Source organism: Micromys minutus, assembly GCF_963924665.1.
Source record: "Micromys minutus genome assembly, chromosome: 6".
Taxonomy (NCBI): domain Eukaryota; kingdom Metazoa; phylum Chordata; class Mammalia; order Rodentia; family Muridae; genus Micromys; species Micromys minutus.
Window position 1 is genome coordinate 41,086,969 of NC_137975.1, and position 18,829 is coordinate 41,105,797.

At 38.3% G+C, this 18,829-nt stretch overlaps 1 protein-coding gene across 1 annotated transcript in view; it reads right to left on the reverse strand.

Annotated features, from left to right (window-relative positions):
• Window positions 1–13,356: 13,356 nt before the first annotated feature.
• GPR158 (G protein-coupled receptor 158) overlaps window positions 13,357–18,829 on the reverse strand; it is a gene marked incomplete at both ends in the record, with an annotated part of 357,084 nt that continues 351,611 nt past the window's right edge. The window contains 2 exons of the mRNA XM_080917650.1: window positions 13,357–14,829; window positions 15,776–15,922. Coding sequence (XP_080773776.1) covers window positions 13,357–14,829; window positions 15,776–15,922 — 1,620 coding nt within the window. The remainder of the gene's footprint in view (window positions 14,830–15,775; window positions 15,923–18,829) is intronic.

The following is an 18,829-nucleotide window of genomic DNA, read 5'->3' on the forward strand; positions in this document are numbered from 1 at the left end:
CCCTAAACAAGCCAATGAAAGGTCTGAATGACAAGAACTTCAAGAAACTGAAGAAGGTATCAGAAGATTAAAAGATCTTCCATGCTCAGGTATGATTAACATAGTGAAAAGGACCATCTTACCAAAAGCAATCTATAAATTTAATGCAATTTCCATCAAAATCCCAACACAATTTTTTAGAGATCTGAAGAGAAAAACTCTCAACTTAATATAAAAAAGTAAAAACTCATGATAACTAAAACAATCCTGTACTATAAAAGAACTTCTGAAGGTATCACCTTCCCTTATCTGAACACGAGGACTCCTGATCTCAACACTGTACTGCAGAACAATTGTGTTTAAATCTCCACGATATTGGTAGAAAGAGATTGGTTGATCAATGGAATCAAATTGAAGACCCTGAAATAAACCCACATACCTTTGGACACTTGATTTTTAATAAAAAAAACCAAAAGCATAAAATATAAAATAAAAAATCCACAGCATCCTCAACAAATGGTACTGGTCTAACTGGATGTCAGCATGTAGAAAAATGCAGTTAGATCCATATTTATCTCCTGCACAAAACTCAAGTCCAACTGGATCAAATACCTCAACATAAAACCAGACACATTAAAGCTAATAGAAGAGAAAGAGGGAAACAACCTCAGACACATTTGTATAGGAGACAACTTCCTGCACAGAACACCAATGGTTCAGGCCTTAAAATCAACAGTTAACAAATGTGACCTCATTAAACCGAAAAGGTCCTGTAAAGCTAAAGACACTGCCAATAGGACAAACTGATGGCTTACAGATTGGGAGAAGATTTTTACCAAACCTGCATATGACAGGATTCATATCCAAACATTTAAAGAACTTAGTGAGTTAGACGCAAAGAAACCAAATAATCCAGTTTAAAAATGACGTAGAGCTAAACAGAGGATTTTCAACAGAGAAATTTCTAATGGTCAAGAAACACTTAATGAAATGTTCAATGTCCTTAATCATCAGAGAAATGCAAATCAAAACAACTCTGATATTTCACTTTACACCCATCAGAATGGCTAAGATCAAGAACTTAACAACGACCACCACAACAAAACAAAAACAAAAAAACAAAACAAAACAAAACATCACAGGCTGGGGGATGTAGTGCATGGGAAATACTCTTTCATTGTTGGTGGGAGTGCGAACTTGTACAACCATGTAGGAAATCAATTTGGTAGTGTCTGTGAAAAGTGAAAAGTGAGATTAGTTCTACCTCAAGACCCAGCTATACCACTCCTGGGCATATACCTAAAAGATGCTCTCCCCCATCACACAGCACATTTGCTCCACTTTATTCATAGCGGCTTTATTCATAATACCGAGGAACCGGAAACAACCAAGATGTTCCTGAACTGAAGAATGGATAAAGAAAATTTGGTTCATTTACACAATGGAATGCTACTCAACTATTAAAGACATCATGAAATTTGCAGACAAATGGGTGAGGGTAGAAAATATCACCCTGAATGAGGTAGCCAAGACCCCAAAAGGCATGTGTCATATGTACTCACAAGTGTATATTTGCCATAAATTACAGAATACCCATGCTACAATCCACAGATCCAAAGAATACAATTGACAAAGGGGTCTAAGGGAGGATGTTTGAAATGTACTCAGAAGGGAAAATAAAATTGGCATCAGAGTTGGATAGATGGATGGGTGGACAGACAGATGGACAGACGGATGGATGGATGGATGGAACTTGGTTGGGTGGGATGGGGAGCGAAGTAGGATGATGATCAGATGTAGGGAGAGCTGGGGAGAGAGGGCTGGGAGAGGGAATGGAGATTGGTTGGGGGATCACTAGGAAGTTCCAAGCTGAGGGGGGACCTGGGATGTGGGAGGCTCCAGGGAGGCTACGAGAGTGACTCTAGCAGCAGCGGGAGTTATGAAGCCTGAAGTAGCTACCTCTATAGCGAGGCAAGACTCTCAGGGAATGGATCAGGACACTAGTCCACCCACAAAATCTTCAACCCAATAATGTGGCCCGCCTAGAAGAAGTGCAGGAAAAATGATATCACAGAGACAGTAGAAATGGGTAACCAGTGACTAGAACTAATTCCTGACACAATTACTGGTACTCTGTTATACATACAGGGGCCTATCATAACTGTTTTCCAAAAGGCTTCACTCAGAAGTTTACTGAAGCAGATACAGAGACCCCCTTGAAGTGTCGCTGTGGATTGGTACCTAGAGTGACCTCATACTTCTAGTAGATGAAGGAGAAGGAGAGATAGGAGAAGAAGCAAACTTCAGGAGGGGACTGGGAGGATGGGGGGTGTAATCAGAATATAGAGTGAATAAATAAATAAATTAAATAACTGAGCTAACAAATAATGACAGTTTACTACTAATTTTAAAAAGGAACATGACCTTCCCCTGCCTAAAAGACTGAGAAGCAGAGGCAGCCTCCTATTCACATGCATTCTGCTCCTGGATTGACTGTCTGGGCAGGCCTATGTGTGATTCTCATTGGGCACATCTGAATATGGCTTTTGAAAAGAATATGAATTCCAGGGATATGAGTATTCTTCAGTACCAAAGGCTAGAGGGTTAAAGATTTCTTAACACTTCAAGCCAATGTGGTCGTTCACATGGGGTAATTCCATAGACTAGATATCCAAGAAGCTCTGGCTTGTGGCTGCTACTGCATTATAATTAGCAATGCCTGTTCTTATTCTAAAGTCTGGTTAATGTATTATAAAAATAGTTTTTATTTTATGTCTTATTTTTCACACTCAATCTAGATTTTCTGATTTTCCATGTCTGCTAGTTCTCTGGCTAGGCAACCTCTCATCTGTTCTTTAGATTAGCTGTATGTTGACTTTCTAGTCTTCTGCCCTTACTGACTTTCCCATAATCCTTCTCAGTTATTTGAAGAGATTTCTTGGGAACTACTCAATTTTGCTCTTTGCACACAAAGTAAGAGTGAATTGGCATTGTGGCCTAAACCTTTTTATTTTACCAGTTTGAGTTGAGAAATTGTTCCATTTCACAGCTCTGTGTATTTGAGAATTTTTGGGTCCTGTTTCCTCCCTCTAATATTGCTTCTACACTATCCAATTATTTTCAGAGCTTGTTTCTTTATTGTGGAGTCTTGGTCAAATTCATCCAATCACTTACAGCTCCCGATTCCTACCTTTTCTTTTTACCAGTTTGTGTTTAACTCACAAGTTCAGCACAGGCTTGTCTGCCTTTTTTATTACAGGCAACAGTTTTGTTATTTTGCCACTTAAAGGAGGCAGCTTTTGTCCCATCACTGCCTGGTCCTCAAGTCAGTTTACATTGTTGGATGCTTTTACAGCAGTATCCCACATCATAGTACTGAATTCTGTATCCATCCATCTTCTGTAGATTACATCACGTGTTAATGGCTTTCAGGGAAAGAGATTTCCTTGTGGTTACATTGTCTCTGCCTCATTTCAGCCATTTTGATCAGGTCTACTATAAGCATTTTGACTGGTGTCCATGATAGAGGAGTAATGTTAATAAGGAGAAATTATGTGTAAACTCATTTTACATCTATGCACTATGCAGTGGGCCTGGAGCAGTGCATAGCAGCTCTATCCCAGATTTATATTCTTGGGATAAAGAAAAAAGAAATATTAAAGCCTTTGCTCAGACAAATGGAATATCACTCCTCATAACATTTCATCATTCAGAAAAAATCACATGGACATTTTTATGTGATGAGAAGAATTCTCAGAACCAGAGGCATGCTGAGTCACTCGGCAAAGGAAAGGAATAGTATTTTCAAGGAAGGTGTCTGCTATGTGGTAACAATAATATCCACTGTCGTATCTACCATAGAATCTTCAATAAAATATAAAATAGAAATCTAATATCTTTTCCTTCTACACCTTTCCTCTTTACTCACTAAGGGCTGAACTAAATGGTACAGTTATTTTGGGCAGAAACAAACAATGCATTATTCAACTTATCACCTGAAGAGATAATTCTAAAAAAAAAGTCCCTATAGATTTTCTGAGCACAATAGAAGAGAAACATGTTACTTTTCATGCATGAGCATAGTTAAAATAAAATGAATAAGAGTCTTTTCTTACATAAGAATCGAGGCATTCACAAGGAAGGACATGTGGCTAAGGCCCTAGCCGATTCTGGATATATAGAGGAAGAACATGTGGCTAAGGGCTGAGCCCATACTGGATCTACAGATGAATTCATTAAATTTAAGTTTTGCTGAAAGTGGGGAAAGTCAGTGCAAAGTCATCATCATTTGAAAACATAGCTTTTTTTTTTTGTTTGTTTTTTTGTTTGTTTGTTTTACAAATTCAAAATGTTTGGAATACGTCAGAATAGCATGATAAAGGACCAGATGACAAAGATGCCTTTTGTGATCTTCATCAAAACTTCACTTTCCAGGAATTATAAGGAAAGGTAGAATAATAGGAATGCTGGGTCAAACCTATTGGACTCTTCTTAGAAATCACAAAAGGCATCTTTTGCCTCCATCACATTTGGCAGAACCTAGTCATCTGGCTACCCCCCAGTAGAAAAATATATAGCATCTGTTTCAGGGAATTTCATGTCCAACTAAATTGCTAAGATTCAATTGTCAAGAAGTGAAAAAATAAAACTGTGCATAACCCACACTCACTGCAACACAGTCAGATGGAAACACAGGAAATTATTTTTAAAGCCCCAAACTGTGAAAGGAAGTAGCCTCTTTTTTTTTTTTTTTTTTTTTTTTTTTTTTTTTTTTTTTTTTTTATCCTTTCCATGGGAGCAACAGCTATTGTTTAAAGCTGAAATTAGAAATTCCTGTCACTTAAATTGTCTCAGCTGCCCTATGAACTCAGACCCATCCCCTCCTGTAGGAGGCAAAACAAAGAAAATTCGCCTCATTATGATGTATGGGGGCATAAATACCAGGATGAAAGAGATACAAAAACTTACTGTCTTCTAAGACCTTCAGAATCAAGTGTAAGTTCTGGCTTGCTCTATCCATGTTTTGGTTAATTTTATTTTTTTTTTTAATCTCATATTAGCCCTGCCCTCTTTATCTTAGTGCTATTAGGTGTTCTGGCCATTGGCTACAGTATGGATACCTTTAAGAAAAAAACTGAGCTACTTAGACTTGAATTATGGAACTTCATAATTGTCTACTGGAAGAGCCTGTCTAATCTAACTCTGATGACTCATAATCTCTAAAATTCATGCCAGTATTAGTGATGATACGTGCATTTTGGATCAATGACAAATGATACAGAATCTTGAGTTTCTTTGGTAGAAACTATGAAGAAATTCTCACTCTAAATGTAATCTCTTTATATCAGCTTTCTACAACAAATATTTTCTTCTTTATAACAAACAGTAAGCTTACTCTAGTTATCTAGACAACACAGCTAGGTACCAGGTAAAGGATTCAGCATCTCCTGTTTAGGATCACCTAAGATGCCCCAGGAAACCAGTTTCAGGCATTTGCCCCAAATGGCCTCTGGATCAGATAGTAGTTAACTCTCAGTAAAGATTTAGTTAATAGAGCCTGTTGCCCTCAATGCCAGTCTCACAAAGCAAAAGATAATCTCAACTCATAATATCAGCAAAAGATATTACAACTCATTCCTCTCCTGTATATTACAAATTCTATTAAAAGAGAAAATGGAACCTAGATAAAAGGAAGGAAGAAGAGAAGAAAAAAAAAAAGAAAGAGGGAGGGAGAGAGAGAAAGAAAGCAAGTAAAGGAAAGGAAAATGATAAACCTAAAAAGAAAGTCTTAACCAACAAACTAATTCTAAACACCCAAATCCCATTGTGCACGTGCACACGCACAGAGAGAGAGAACAAAAATATTTCTTCTAAAAATTTACTTGTCCCATAGTAAAAAAAAAAATGTGGAAGAACTTCTTTCAGACAAAAAAAATGAAAATAAACAAAATTAATAAAGAAAAGCCAAACCAATAGTGCTGGAAATGAAAACTTCAATAGTCCTCATAAAAAGCCTCAGAGAAAACTCCACCAGCAGGATGGATCATGTGAACAGACTATCAAGAATGAAAAACAAAATAGGGGAATTGTATCACTCAATAGAGGTCCAAGGTAACTTTATGAATATATGAGGAACACATAAGCAAGATTTGAGACACCACAAAAGACCTAACTTTTATATTGTGAGCATAGAGGAGGAATATGAATATTATAACAAGGGCTTAGAAAATATTTTAAAATGAACTATTGAAGTTTCCAAACCTAGAGGCAGATGTCCAATAAAGTGGAAGAAGTCTACAGAACCGCAAATAGACAGGATCAGAAAAGAAACTCCTATGAAATACTATACTTAAAACATTAAAACCTCAGAACAAAGAAAACAAATTGAAAGTTCTAAAAGACAATTGTCAGGCCACTTACAAAGCTAGGCCTATCAGATAACACATGCTTATTCAATAGATATTTTCAAAGCCCAAAGGATCTAAAAATTTGTATGCCAAGTTCCAAAAGGACCACAGCTGTCATCTCTGATAATTATACCTAGCAAAGTTGCATATTAAAATTAAAGAAATAAAACATTTTCATGATAAGAACATTAAAAATCCCATGACCACTACAACAGTTCTAGAGAAGGTACTAAAGGAATACTGAAGAGAATGTTGAACACACATAAGAAGTTGAAAGGGATAAAGAAACAATCCTAGGGCACCTAATCAAAAGATGCTTAAGAAACCACTACAAAAGTCAATAAAATGACTGGAATGAATTCACATATTTTAATGACAACGTTTAATACTCACAGTCTCAAATCTCTAATAGAAGGCATACTAGCTGACCAGATTAGAAACCAGGAGCCAATCAGAAGCCATGTTTTTTTTTCTTTTTTCTTTTTTCTTTCTTTCTTTTTTTTTTTTTTTCTTTTTTTTTTTTTTTTTTTTTTTTTTTTGGTTCATGCCCAAGAAAAACACTTCACCATCAAAGATAGACATCACAAACAATGGAAAAGGCTTTACAGCAAAGAGGACCAAATAAAGAAGCAAGGATAGTTGCATTTAGCTGTGCACTGGCTGTTGAGTTAACCTTTAGGAGTTACTGCAGAGGATTCTTAGATAGTCTTTTCAGCCAACTTTCAGTGCTCCACATCAAGGCTGTCCATTCCCAGGACAGAATGAGCCACAAAGAAAAGTACAATGCACAGGCAACATCAAAAAAAAAAAAAAAAGCCCAGTCAGCGTGTTATTCAGGCCTGATACAGCTTCATATTGCTTATTGAAGGAAATTCCCATCTGAAACTTTAGAGAACTTATGTCTTGTCATAAAATATACAGAAATGAAGAGAGGCTAGAGAATATTCATTAAATTTCACTCCATTTTTATGTGTGTGGTTTCTTTAGCTGATTAAAAAAATTGCAACTGTTTACTAGGTCATAAGGAAGGAGTTGCCTAGGTATATACATCATAGCAAAGTCATATAGCCTAAACCCTACCTCCCCACCTCTCTCTCTCTCTCTCTCTCTCTCTCTCTCTCTCTCTCTCTCTCTCTCTCTCACACACACACACACACACACACACAGAGACACACATACTCACATTGGTACACACATGTGCAAAAAGGTACACATTTATGTGTGTATGCATCCGCATACAAACTGTATATATACATATACAGTAGCATTCTTATTATAGAGCTATTGGGCCTTGCTTTCTGTCATTCAGATCTCTTATTCTGATGATAAACATAAACAGTACATTTATGGGGTCTTCCCCAGTTATGCATACCAAAGACCGACCCAGGTTTCCTGATTTTGTTCACATTTGTTCTATCTCGGAGGTATTTACCATATGTGTATACATTAAAAACTAGCTATGAGATATCTCCCAACTTACACATATTTTTCAGAACAGTGCTTTGCAACTTTAATTTCTGTTTGCTTTAGAATTTATCATCAAACAAAATCATTCAAAGCTATGGAAATTTTTTTAAAAAGCACATAGGTGGGAAGGGGTACCATACTTCAACATTTTCATGCTTCATGGGTCTTCACCCTGGGGTATATTACATAGCTAATGTAGGTGCACAAACAGGACACTATCACAGCCAAGGATGATTCTTTGTCTTCATCAGGAGATGGAGGCTGTGTGTGCCTAAGTCACAACCTAGCAAGCTTTCCCATGCTCCAGAAAATAAATCCTGACTGACTTTTATTAAGTGGTTCTGATATTGTCTCTTAATTTGGTGTTCCTTTTTTTGTTTATTCTATTATTTTATGAGTGTCTGTGTGTGTGACTGTGTAGCATGTATGTGCCTAGTACCTCAAGAGACCAGAAGGAGGCATTGGATCACATGGAACTACCATTACAGATATTGTTAGCTACCATGTGGGTGCTGGAATTGAACCCAAGAATTTGGGAAGAGCAACCAATGTTCAATACTAAGCCATCTTTTCAGCTCCTAAGTTAGTTCTCTTAAGCAACTTCTTCCAGTTTCTTCATGTACTACAAAGTAGATTACTTTGGAAACATCCATTAACTTTTGCTTCATCCCAATTTATTGACATGTTTCTTGTACTAAATTTGATCTGAAGACCACAAAATGGATCCAAGTTCCTCAACTCATTATATGGATCAAGTTCTGGAAAAAGCACAGTCAAATTCACAAGTCACCATATGTGCTTAGAGTTGTTAGTTCTTAAGATTTAAAAGGGAGAAAAATATTTTTCTTGATATTTTAATATCTGTGCAATGTTAAGTATTTATGTTTTCAATATATTTTTCTTATTGCCAGTAGGTTGGGTGTGCATATATATTTACATGTAACCTATATGGTTTGGCTCACACACACATTATTTATACCTCTCTAGCATGTATGTTATGACTACAACTATATAAAATCCTATACAGTAAATCTTAGACACATGGATGAAAATTCTAGTCAATTAAATATCAATATTATTTATATCAATATGTCATTTCACAGAAAACTGTTGCCTAACATTAGAGTTCCTGCAGATGTTTTGGACAAAGCTGGCCAGGGCTTAATTTTTCACCAGTCAAGCATTCAAACAGCTAACAGCTACTTCCTATAGCCTGATATTTTTTAAACTTTTTACGACATATGAAAATATCTTTTATATGTCTGAAAACATGAACTATGGTCTAAGTTTTAACTTTTCTATATTCTGGAAAATAAGTACCTATAAAGCTGGAAAATTTAGATTCCTCTGGCTTACTCACAGTCAGAGAATTTCCTAGAAACTGATAGATTGTCTACAGCTCTGTAAATTCTGAACATGTAGTTTCTTCAGGTTCTATCTTTTCCTTTCACATGTATTCTGAACAACATTTAGAAATCAGATATGTTAGTGAAGGACATATCTATTAAATGCATGGAGAAGCCCACTGCAGGAGAATGGGGGCATGGCAAAGAACAAAACCAGGCTAGAATACAAAGGACTCCAGCTACTCTCCAGAGCAGGAACACTTAGGCTATTACTTGAATAGAGCAAGCAAGTATGCAAGCAGTCCAAGTTCCCTGGAATAGTTCCGGTACATTGCTAGCCAGGCACAATGTTTAATGTTGTATTTGTATTCTCATTTTCACTTTCTGACAAAAGTCATGCTCATATTGAAGCAAAGAAGTTGAGACAGAAAAGGAAGAACTTGAAATGGGTCAAAAAAAGTCGGCATGAATGTCATGGAAGAGTCAAGACCCTATTATGTCTTGTGCCACATGTAAAATTTTTCACTTTTATCCGCAAAATGTCCCATTTATTTTTTCTGTTGCTTACTGAATTGAAATGGTGCTATGTTCTACATGGACAGCCATGACATTTTTTAACTGATGCCCCATTTACTTTTCTTTCTGATTTGTGAGAACTCAGTAGCACAGACCTTATCCTATATTTACCTCCTATTTTAAACTTTCATTTGTTTAAACATTTTTATTTCTGGAAGTTTATGACTTTCACGCCACCAAAAAAGACACAGAAATTAGAAACCTGCTTAGACATTCCATTATCTGCCTTCTGCTAGGTTAATGCCAAGTTTGAACATACAGGGTTCTCAAACCTAGCCCTTCACTTTCCTATGAACAAATGTTTAAGGAGCAAAATAGCCTGACTTGGTGCAATGCTCTTTCTGTCTTTGCAAATATTCATGGGGAAAGAATGCCATAAAGTATATAACATTTTGACCAGCGTATGTGGTATGAAATATACTTTTGATAGAAATAGTATACTGAAGAATTTTTAACAGGTTTTAAATTTAGAACAAAGACACCAGGTCCAGCCTTATGAAGGCAACAAGAACACATTATATGCACACACGTACACACACACAAATACCACATACACATATGCCATATATACACAGAAACACATGTATACAATGCAACAGCACTATGAAGGCACCAGGAAGACACACACACACATGCACATACACACACACACACACACACAAAGAGGGGAACTGATGTCACAAAGCTCTATGTAATTCCTTTGAATGGGCTGGATAAATATGATCAGCTTTCCAGAGATGAACACACCACTCATTTTCATATAAATGTTTATTGCAGAGAAGTTATAGTTATTTACATGCTGCAACACATCACAACATAAATGACCAAATATTCCATGGCGGGATGCTGTTGATCCAGGTAATAGTTTCAGAAGAACCACAGGTTAAGTGAAGAGACTTACAGCTTTGTTGACTCTACAACTCTCAGCTGCTAAGTGCTAGAAGTCAAAGGCAGTGTGTCGTCAGTCCTACCTATCACCACTCGCATGCAGAAACCTAGGAAGCAAATACAAGACAACTGTCGGGGTTCAATCTGTATTGCCACCGAAGCTTACAGGAGGTGGAGTAATAATTTATGTTGTAAAGCATTTAATTCTTGCATAAAATATACACTTCTATGAAGACAGATATAAATCTACTTATTTATATACCCGGCTTAAAACAATGACAGGGTGCAGCCCACACATGCATTGAAAGGACAACCTAGGGAATGTTTGTGAGACCTTCACACTGTACGCACTTCCTATCGCTCTGAGTCTGGGAAAAGAACTTCCGGAATGACAGAGTTCAGTTTCTTTTGGTGATGAGTAATGAAGATGAAGCTCTAGGAAAGACCCTCGGCATTCGTGCTGATTTGTGGTGGTAGAGTATAATCTATGGGGGGAGGGGACTGTCACTATGGTATAATTTGGCAAATCTTCTGTGAGCCATATGTCAAGCAGGGTCATCCTGAAGTGCAATGAAAGTCAGTGACAGTTGCCTGTTTAATTATCAGAGGCAAATCTACTGCTAACAGATCTCAGACACAAGTGGAACAAGTACGTGAGTCTACAAACTCTAAGCCAAGTTCACAAATGCTCCTCAAAATAGGGTTTTAAAGTCACAGAGTAATAGGCTTTGATTGGAAAGGTGGGAATGATGGGGATTGATGAAGGCAGCAGTTAACAATAAAACCTATATAGCTTTCCAAACCTACCCCACCAACCTGAGTAATGAATGAAGCAAGCAAGTGGGCAAAGGCAACGTATGCCCAGCTCTGCCAACTCCTCAATTGCTTGCTTACTCTTGAATACAAAAATAAACACTGAGAAAAGTTTGAGGATAGATACGACGCATAAGCACAGCCTTGCGTCTACCTCCTGACTCCTTCTCCCCCCTGCATCCTTCTAGCAAAGTCTCCTTGTTGCTCCCCAAAGGTAAAACTGTTCCTTTGGCTGGAAATGTCTTGGTCACAAATGTGGTTGTTCAGTGTTTATGGTGGGAGAAAATCCAGCCTGGGCTGTGGTTTTAAGTGATTGGTCTTTAATAAAATGTGCCTGGATTTTAGAGTCTTATTTCAAGATCACAATCCTTAGAGCTAAGTCAGCAGCTCAGGATGTTTATGCTAGAGATCAGCATGGGGTGCAGCAAGTTTGTAAGACAGGCTTTGCATTTTGAGCTAGGTGGCTTGCAAGGACAGTTTGAAGGACTTGTAAGTTCTTGTACGGGGGAGCATAAAGAACCCATAATACTTATGGGTTTTGAGTAAATCAAGTTATAAAATCTCTTTGGGATTTGAGCCCAGCAAGTTTTGTACCTCGGTGAAGCAATGAATAAAGTTTATGAGAATAAATAGTTTAAGGTAATTTAAAATATCATATTTTCAGTATGCATAATAAAAATATATCCATACAATGATTTTGATGCTATCATTAATTTTTCTCTTTATAAAAATAATCCCTTGAAAGTGCTATTAGGAGCTACCTCTCTGTATTTGTCACGAAAGGCAATTTCCTGGACCTGCAGTATACTCTCATTCTCAAGGCGTTCCTAGAGTTGGCCTCTTCTGTTGGTAACAGTTTCCTCCTTCAGCTTCTTCCTTAGGAAATGCTAATGTGAAATGCTGAAAGAGTTAAGAAAGATGATGCATTGGGGTGATCTAGCTCTGACTGGAACAAACAATGGATTAGTTGTCCTGAACTTACTGAGACATATGACTAAGTAGGACCACTTCATCTCCAAGATTAATAAAGCCTCAAAATCCCTACAAGTAGTGTAGAACAAGCAACTCAACTTATATGTTTAAAACAACACATTACAACAAGCCATAATGGGAAACAAAGGAGTCAAACCCAACTTCACTATATAAGCCATGGCCCAAACTAAAAGTTTTCATCATGACAGTTATGGCTTCCTAAACCAGAGAAAGCTTACTGAATTTCAAGAATCAACCACTCTTGGTAGATGATAGCAGGTATTTGGTAGGTTGAGATGACAACTGAGTAGCTTCAGGTTGCATAAATGTGTTGTGTCACATAATATCAGTTATTTGCAAAAACTATACAATCTGGAATGCTTGAATATGAGACACAACAATGTGCTGAAACATAGATTTTAACAAAATGAGAGCAATCGTGTATATAAAAGGTATTGGGGTGCATTGTTAGCAGTGCTACCAAGGTTAAATAGGTAAAGAAGGTCTTTTTAGTCTGCTACTTAGAATTACAGTCACATGTATGTACGTTTTTCCCATCATAAAATCCATGACTCTGTCTTCCATGCCTCCTGATGAATCTTGCTGGGGACCATTCAATCCTATGTGTAAAGATAGACAGAGCAGTGTCCCTTAAACAGGCTGAAATGCAAAGCTGTCCCCCAGTGTTGAACTGGCTTTCTATGATGGAGTCAGACTTCCTTCTTATGATGCATAACTGCCTTTTTCTGGCCTTCACTGGCCTTTGCCTTCACCTTACTGCACCATGTGCCATGTTCCCCTAGGCTAACAAAGATTCATTGCTCACTTTTGGTTTTCAGATCCATTTTTATCAAACTCGGGATTACCCCCTTTCTTCCCGGGTACACTTTGGCAGTATCCAGGACCTCCTATTTCCGAGGCCCCGCTATCTTATTTGCACTTAAAGCAGAGGAGGCAGGTGTAGCTATGCTTCTCTCAGCATTTGGTTGTTCTAGGGACTCGAACTCCCAGGGACACACTTCAGCTCGTGACGTTAAGGGTTGATGGCAGTTATTACTCAAGTTACAGGAGCCAGGAATGATATCCACAGAGGAAGATGTCTGTTTCTCCTGGTCCCCCATTTGTTTGAGATCATTCTCTACTTTTGATGCTACGGCTTTGGGGGGCAGTTCTTCATACTGCCCAGCACACGGATTGGTTGTGTAGAGCTGACTTCCATTCTCTTCTCTGGCTCTCCCTGGAAGAACTGGGTTCTTAGAAATCAGACGATTCTCATCTTCCAAAAGGGTCTGACCGTGGCTCTCCCAGGGGCACACCTCTGTCTTGTCTATGCTCTTGTGATTGGCTTGGTGGAGACCTTCAGCTGCCTTAGGTTTGTGGTGGGACTTCTCCTTCAAAAAAGAAGCTGGGTTTTGTTCTACTTCAGAAGCTGCGATTGATACGTGTTTTTGAGCTTTTGGTTCTGAAGGCACAGGACCAGGGGTCAGGTCATAAACCTCCCAAGGGCACACTTCTCCGATATCAAAATCGTCCTTTATCTGGGTGGCGCTGGAGATCACATCAGGATTGGCAGTGGGAAGACTGACCCTCTGCTGTTTCATAATCCCAGATTTCTGGGGCTTTTTTAGCTCCTCCATGCGATTGGGGTTTGGGAAGGCAGAATCTTTAGTCTCTGTGTTATCTGGATTTGAGTACTTCCTGTTTGTCTCTCTATCTTTTGGCAGAGGTTTCTGGGACTTAGCTCGGTCTTCCATAACTAAAGTCTGAGTTTTGCCAGCCAGTCCAAGTGTCTTCTCCTTGGCACTTGCAATGACACTGAGCGACTTCTGTAACATAGATGTACGTGGGTGCCCAGGCTTCTTCTCGGAGCTGAGGTTGTGAGCACTTGCTGACTTACAGACCAATGGCACCGACTCTGTGGACTCTGCCTCACTATCTTCTTTGAGCTTTTGTGTTAGTTTTTTACTTGACAGCGACTCCAAGGTTGAGTTTTCAGTGACCTCCTCCTCCTGGCTCTCCGTGGGCAGGCTGCTAGATTCTTCAGATTGGTCTCTCACGTGGTCATACGTGCTGTGGGATTTCTTGAGAGAGAAGACCCGGTTTTTCAGGGACTCTTCCTTGGGTCTCCCTGCGTTCCCTGAGGACTCAGTAGGATTCTTCCGGACAAGGCCTGTTCCCTTAGCTGCACTGTGGTCTGTGCCCTCCTTGTCTTCTTTGGAGCACTGTCTGCTGACTGTCTCTGGGATCTCAGTGATACGCCTCATGATGGACCGGCCTAAGCCCTTCTTGGAGCACCGCTTTTTCTGAAGGTGAGGGTTGTTTGTGATCATCTTCTTACGCTTGTAGATTTCCAACTGGGCATAGAGTTTTTTCAGTTCATCCTGCCAGGACAAGAGGATACTTATGAAAGCACAGATTTAGTGTTTCAGACAGAAAATAGCCAGGTGGTGTTTATAAAAACAAGATTGGGTTTTTGCAATTGTAATGACACCATGTGCCAATTGTTCTTAACTTTCTAATAATTTTTCGGGTTTTTGTTTTCTTATATAATCATTGACCTTTAAGACACAAATTCAGGGACAGGAGACATGGCTCAGGGGTTAAGAGCACTGTATGTACTTTCAGAGGACCTGAGTTCAATTCCCACCAATCCCATGGTGGCTTTTAACCATCTATAATGTTTTCTGATGTCCTCTTCTAGCATACAGGTGTACGTGCAGATAGAGTATTCACCGGTATTAAATAAATAAATAAATCTTTTTAAAAATATATGAATTCATAGGTTTTGTACTTGCTTTGTGGAAGAAAGCAAGGACTTGGAGTTTTCACGATAAGGAGTGGTTCAGAGTATAGCAAAAACCCAGCATTCTAAGAGCTGCTCTGGACAGCAGCTCCAAAAAGTGTTGGAAGCACCATGTAGCCATTAATATACGCATGAATAGCAGAAGATAAATCCAGGAACAGCAGTCTAAAGCAACTTCTTCCTTCAGAGGCTGGTCCATCTTTACACATTTTATTCAATAAGCCAGTCTCTTTGCTCACAGGGTGGTCTTTCTTGCTAAAAGCATGTGTGTCTATAATGCCAGTCAAATAATAACAAGAGTGACCAAGGCAAGTGTAATTGCTCAGGTAGTTCTGTGCAGCACAATTCTATCATGATTCGACAGAGTAACATGACTTCAATAGTCCCTTCAGTCTCTCACAGATATCCTCGTTTTCTTGAACATAGAAACAAGAGTGCACACACATGCCTCAGTCTGCACAGGATTGTATCGGGGGCATAAATTGAACTAACGTGACAGAAGGATGAAGTCCCCATCGCCTTACCCGGATATCTTCTGGATCTAGGCTGTGCTCACTCCAGGCTGAATTGATACTGCTGTTCAGGTAGGATCCAGAACGACCCATGTCCAGCTCATCTTCATATGCCTCTGTAGCAATGTCATCACGGGGGTTATTGCTTGAATGTGAAAACTGCAACAGACACGTTGTATGAGCTATAGACATCAACCCATTGCTAGACAGTGCAGCATTCTCTAAGGTGCTACAGCTAACTTTATGTCTTCATCTTGATGGATTTATTCCTAAACCAGACCAATAATTTTCTGTCATTTTTGTGATTAGCGTTCCTGGTGTGTGCTAGGTTTGTGTGTGAGGCAACTTAACTCTGCTCACCCTTTGGATCTGGTTTTCTCCTTGTTTCTTTGTTGGTCTTCCAGTGTTAATAGACTTTTCTCATTTTCCATGATATATTAGTTATTTGAAAATGAAAAGTAAGTAGAAAAGTAGATGGATTCTAAGAAAGCCTCCATAGGAAGAGCAATTTGACATACTTGAATATGGATAAAAACTGTTTTGGATATAATGCTATGTAGTATAATACTTGTTCATCTTCAGTGACAATTTATTCATCTACACACACAATGATTACTGGACACATGAATGTGACTCTCTAGCTCCCGAATGTAGCTCTGAATAAAGTAATCTTTGAGAACACAGTGGACAGGATATGTGATCCCAGACACACATGGGTGGGTCTTCAGTGGGTCACCACAGTTCTTGGGTTCTACTTGGCACCCTACGAAGCACATTAGCACATTAAATTAGAATGAAAAAATTTCACTGACATGACAGATTTCTCCTCAAGCATTTTATTTTATTTGTCACATTTTGATTATTTTTCTGTGATACTGTTTAGTGCTTGTCTGCATTTTCCTTAGGTATCGAAGTCAGGAAGAGTGAGTTGAGTGACTAAGAGAAGATCAAGCGATCCAAACCTTAAGTAGTATGTAAAATAATGTCTTAGAATCGAGAGAGCAGTTTAGAAAGCATGAGTTCTCTTATCAGTAGTTCACATATTTCTTTAAAAATTAGTAGATCATGTTGAGACAGCTCCCCCAGACTTGGACAGCTGTCACCAACAGTGAGAATCTTGACATAAAGGAAAGCAATGTGAAGCTCAGGTTTGTGCACAATGAACTGTGTTGGGTATTGCTTGGGACTAGAATTTTGAGTAATTATCAGAGTACATTTGTACATAAATTTTACAGATCATTTCTTTCATGATACAAAGAATTTTATGGTACACAGCCTAGCCATCTGTACTGATTAGTTTATGTCAAGATGCCACAGCTTAGATTCACACAGGGAAAACTATCTCAGTTGAGTAATTATTTTTATGAGTTTGATCCATCTGCATGTCTGTGTGGGACTGTCTTGGTTGCTTATTAGTGTGGGAAGGTCTCTACTACTGTGGGTGTCACCATTCTCTAGGCAGTGGGCCTGAACTATGTGAGATGAGAGGATGCTAGATAAAGCAAATCCAGTAGCACCAGTACATTCATGTTTCTATGCTCTTGACTGTGGCTGTAATATGACTATCTACTTAAGTTCTTGCCTCAAATTCCCCTTGGTTACAATGGATTATAGCTTGGAATTTTAGAATAATAAACCCTGTTCTTTCCTCTAGATGTTTTCATACAGCAACTGGCACAAAACTTGAATGCCAACTATACATGTATATGCAAAAACATGGGAAACAACAACAATCTGTATATTGTAATTATAATTTTCTGAAAACTCATGTTGACTAAATCTTGTTTTTCATCTTTTCCTGAGAGACCTGCATGTGTCATGGATTTAAAGATATGAGTGGTAAATGTGGTAGAGACTCACAAATACTGGTTATACCAACTGGAGGACACTTACATGAACAGAATTGTTCTCAACCAAATTCTTTGACACAATTATAAGTTTAAGAAAAAGTTGAGAGGTGAAACTATCACAAAGAAGTAGAATCTTTGATTAGCATGTTCAAGGTTCTGGGTTTGATTCCCACAAACATCAAACACAAACAGGCATTTGTCAGATGATATACATTTCCTGATTCATCCTTATTCTTTAGGACTTTATCTAATATGGCAGCTTAAGTATTTATCTTACTTATTTTCTTTCCTCCCTCCCCACTGCCAAGAACAGCCACCAGAACAGATTTTTATCTCCGTGTTATGCATCTCCTAAGTGCCTAGCACAATCCTTCAATAGTACACTGTTACTGCTGAGATAGTCTTGTGAGTCACAAGGTTGTACAGCCATTGCCACTGTTAATCCCAGAATACTTTCATCACCTCAGGAAGAACTCTGAGAACGGACACAACCATTTCTAGTATTTGTTTTTTGTATGTCACAAACCAGGAGCCTGTCCTTCTCTTCAGATTTGCCTGTTCTGACCATCCCACCCACACAGATGGATTCCTTTAAAATGTGGCAGTTGTATATGCTTATCCCTTTATCTGGTATCATGTTTTTACATTTTTTTTGTAGGATATAGCATATACCTGTATTTTACTCATGTGCTTGTGTGTATGTGTATGTTTTGTGTGTGTGTGTGTGTGTGTGTGTGTGTGTGTGTGTGAGTGTGTGTGTGTGCATATAAGCATATTTGTGCATTAATGTGGGAGAGGATGTGTGGGCATAGGTATGTGTGCATGTATGTGTACGCGCATGTACAATATTTGTGTAGTAATTTGGGGAGCATACACACATATGGATGCCAGAGTCATGTTGTTCACCTTATTTTTTGAGACAGAATTTCTCACTTGCAAGGAGGTCACTACATATCACTATATCTCACTTTTTTAAAACATGGATTAGTGTAGCTAACTTGAGGTTTAAGAGTTGTATGGTAAGTCCTTTACTGACTCCTGACTTTCTCAGGTTGCATTAAATTCCTTTTTATTGACAAATAATATTCCATTATAAAGTATACTATATTTTACTTATAAATTTATTAGCCAGTAAATACCCAGGCTGTTATAAATAACAGTGCTGTGAATATTCAGGTACAAGGTGGACCTAGATTTAAGTTCTCCTTATAGATCA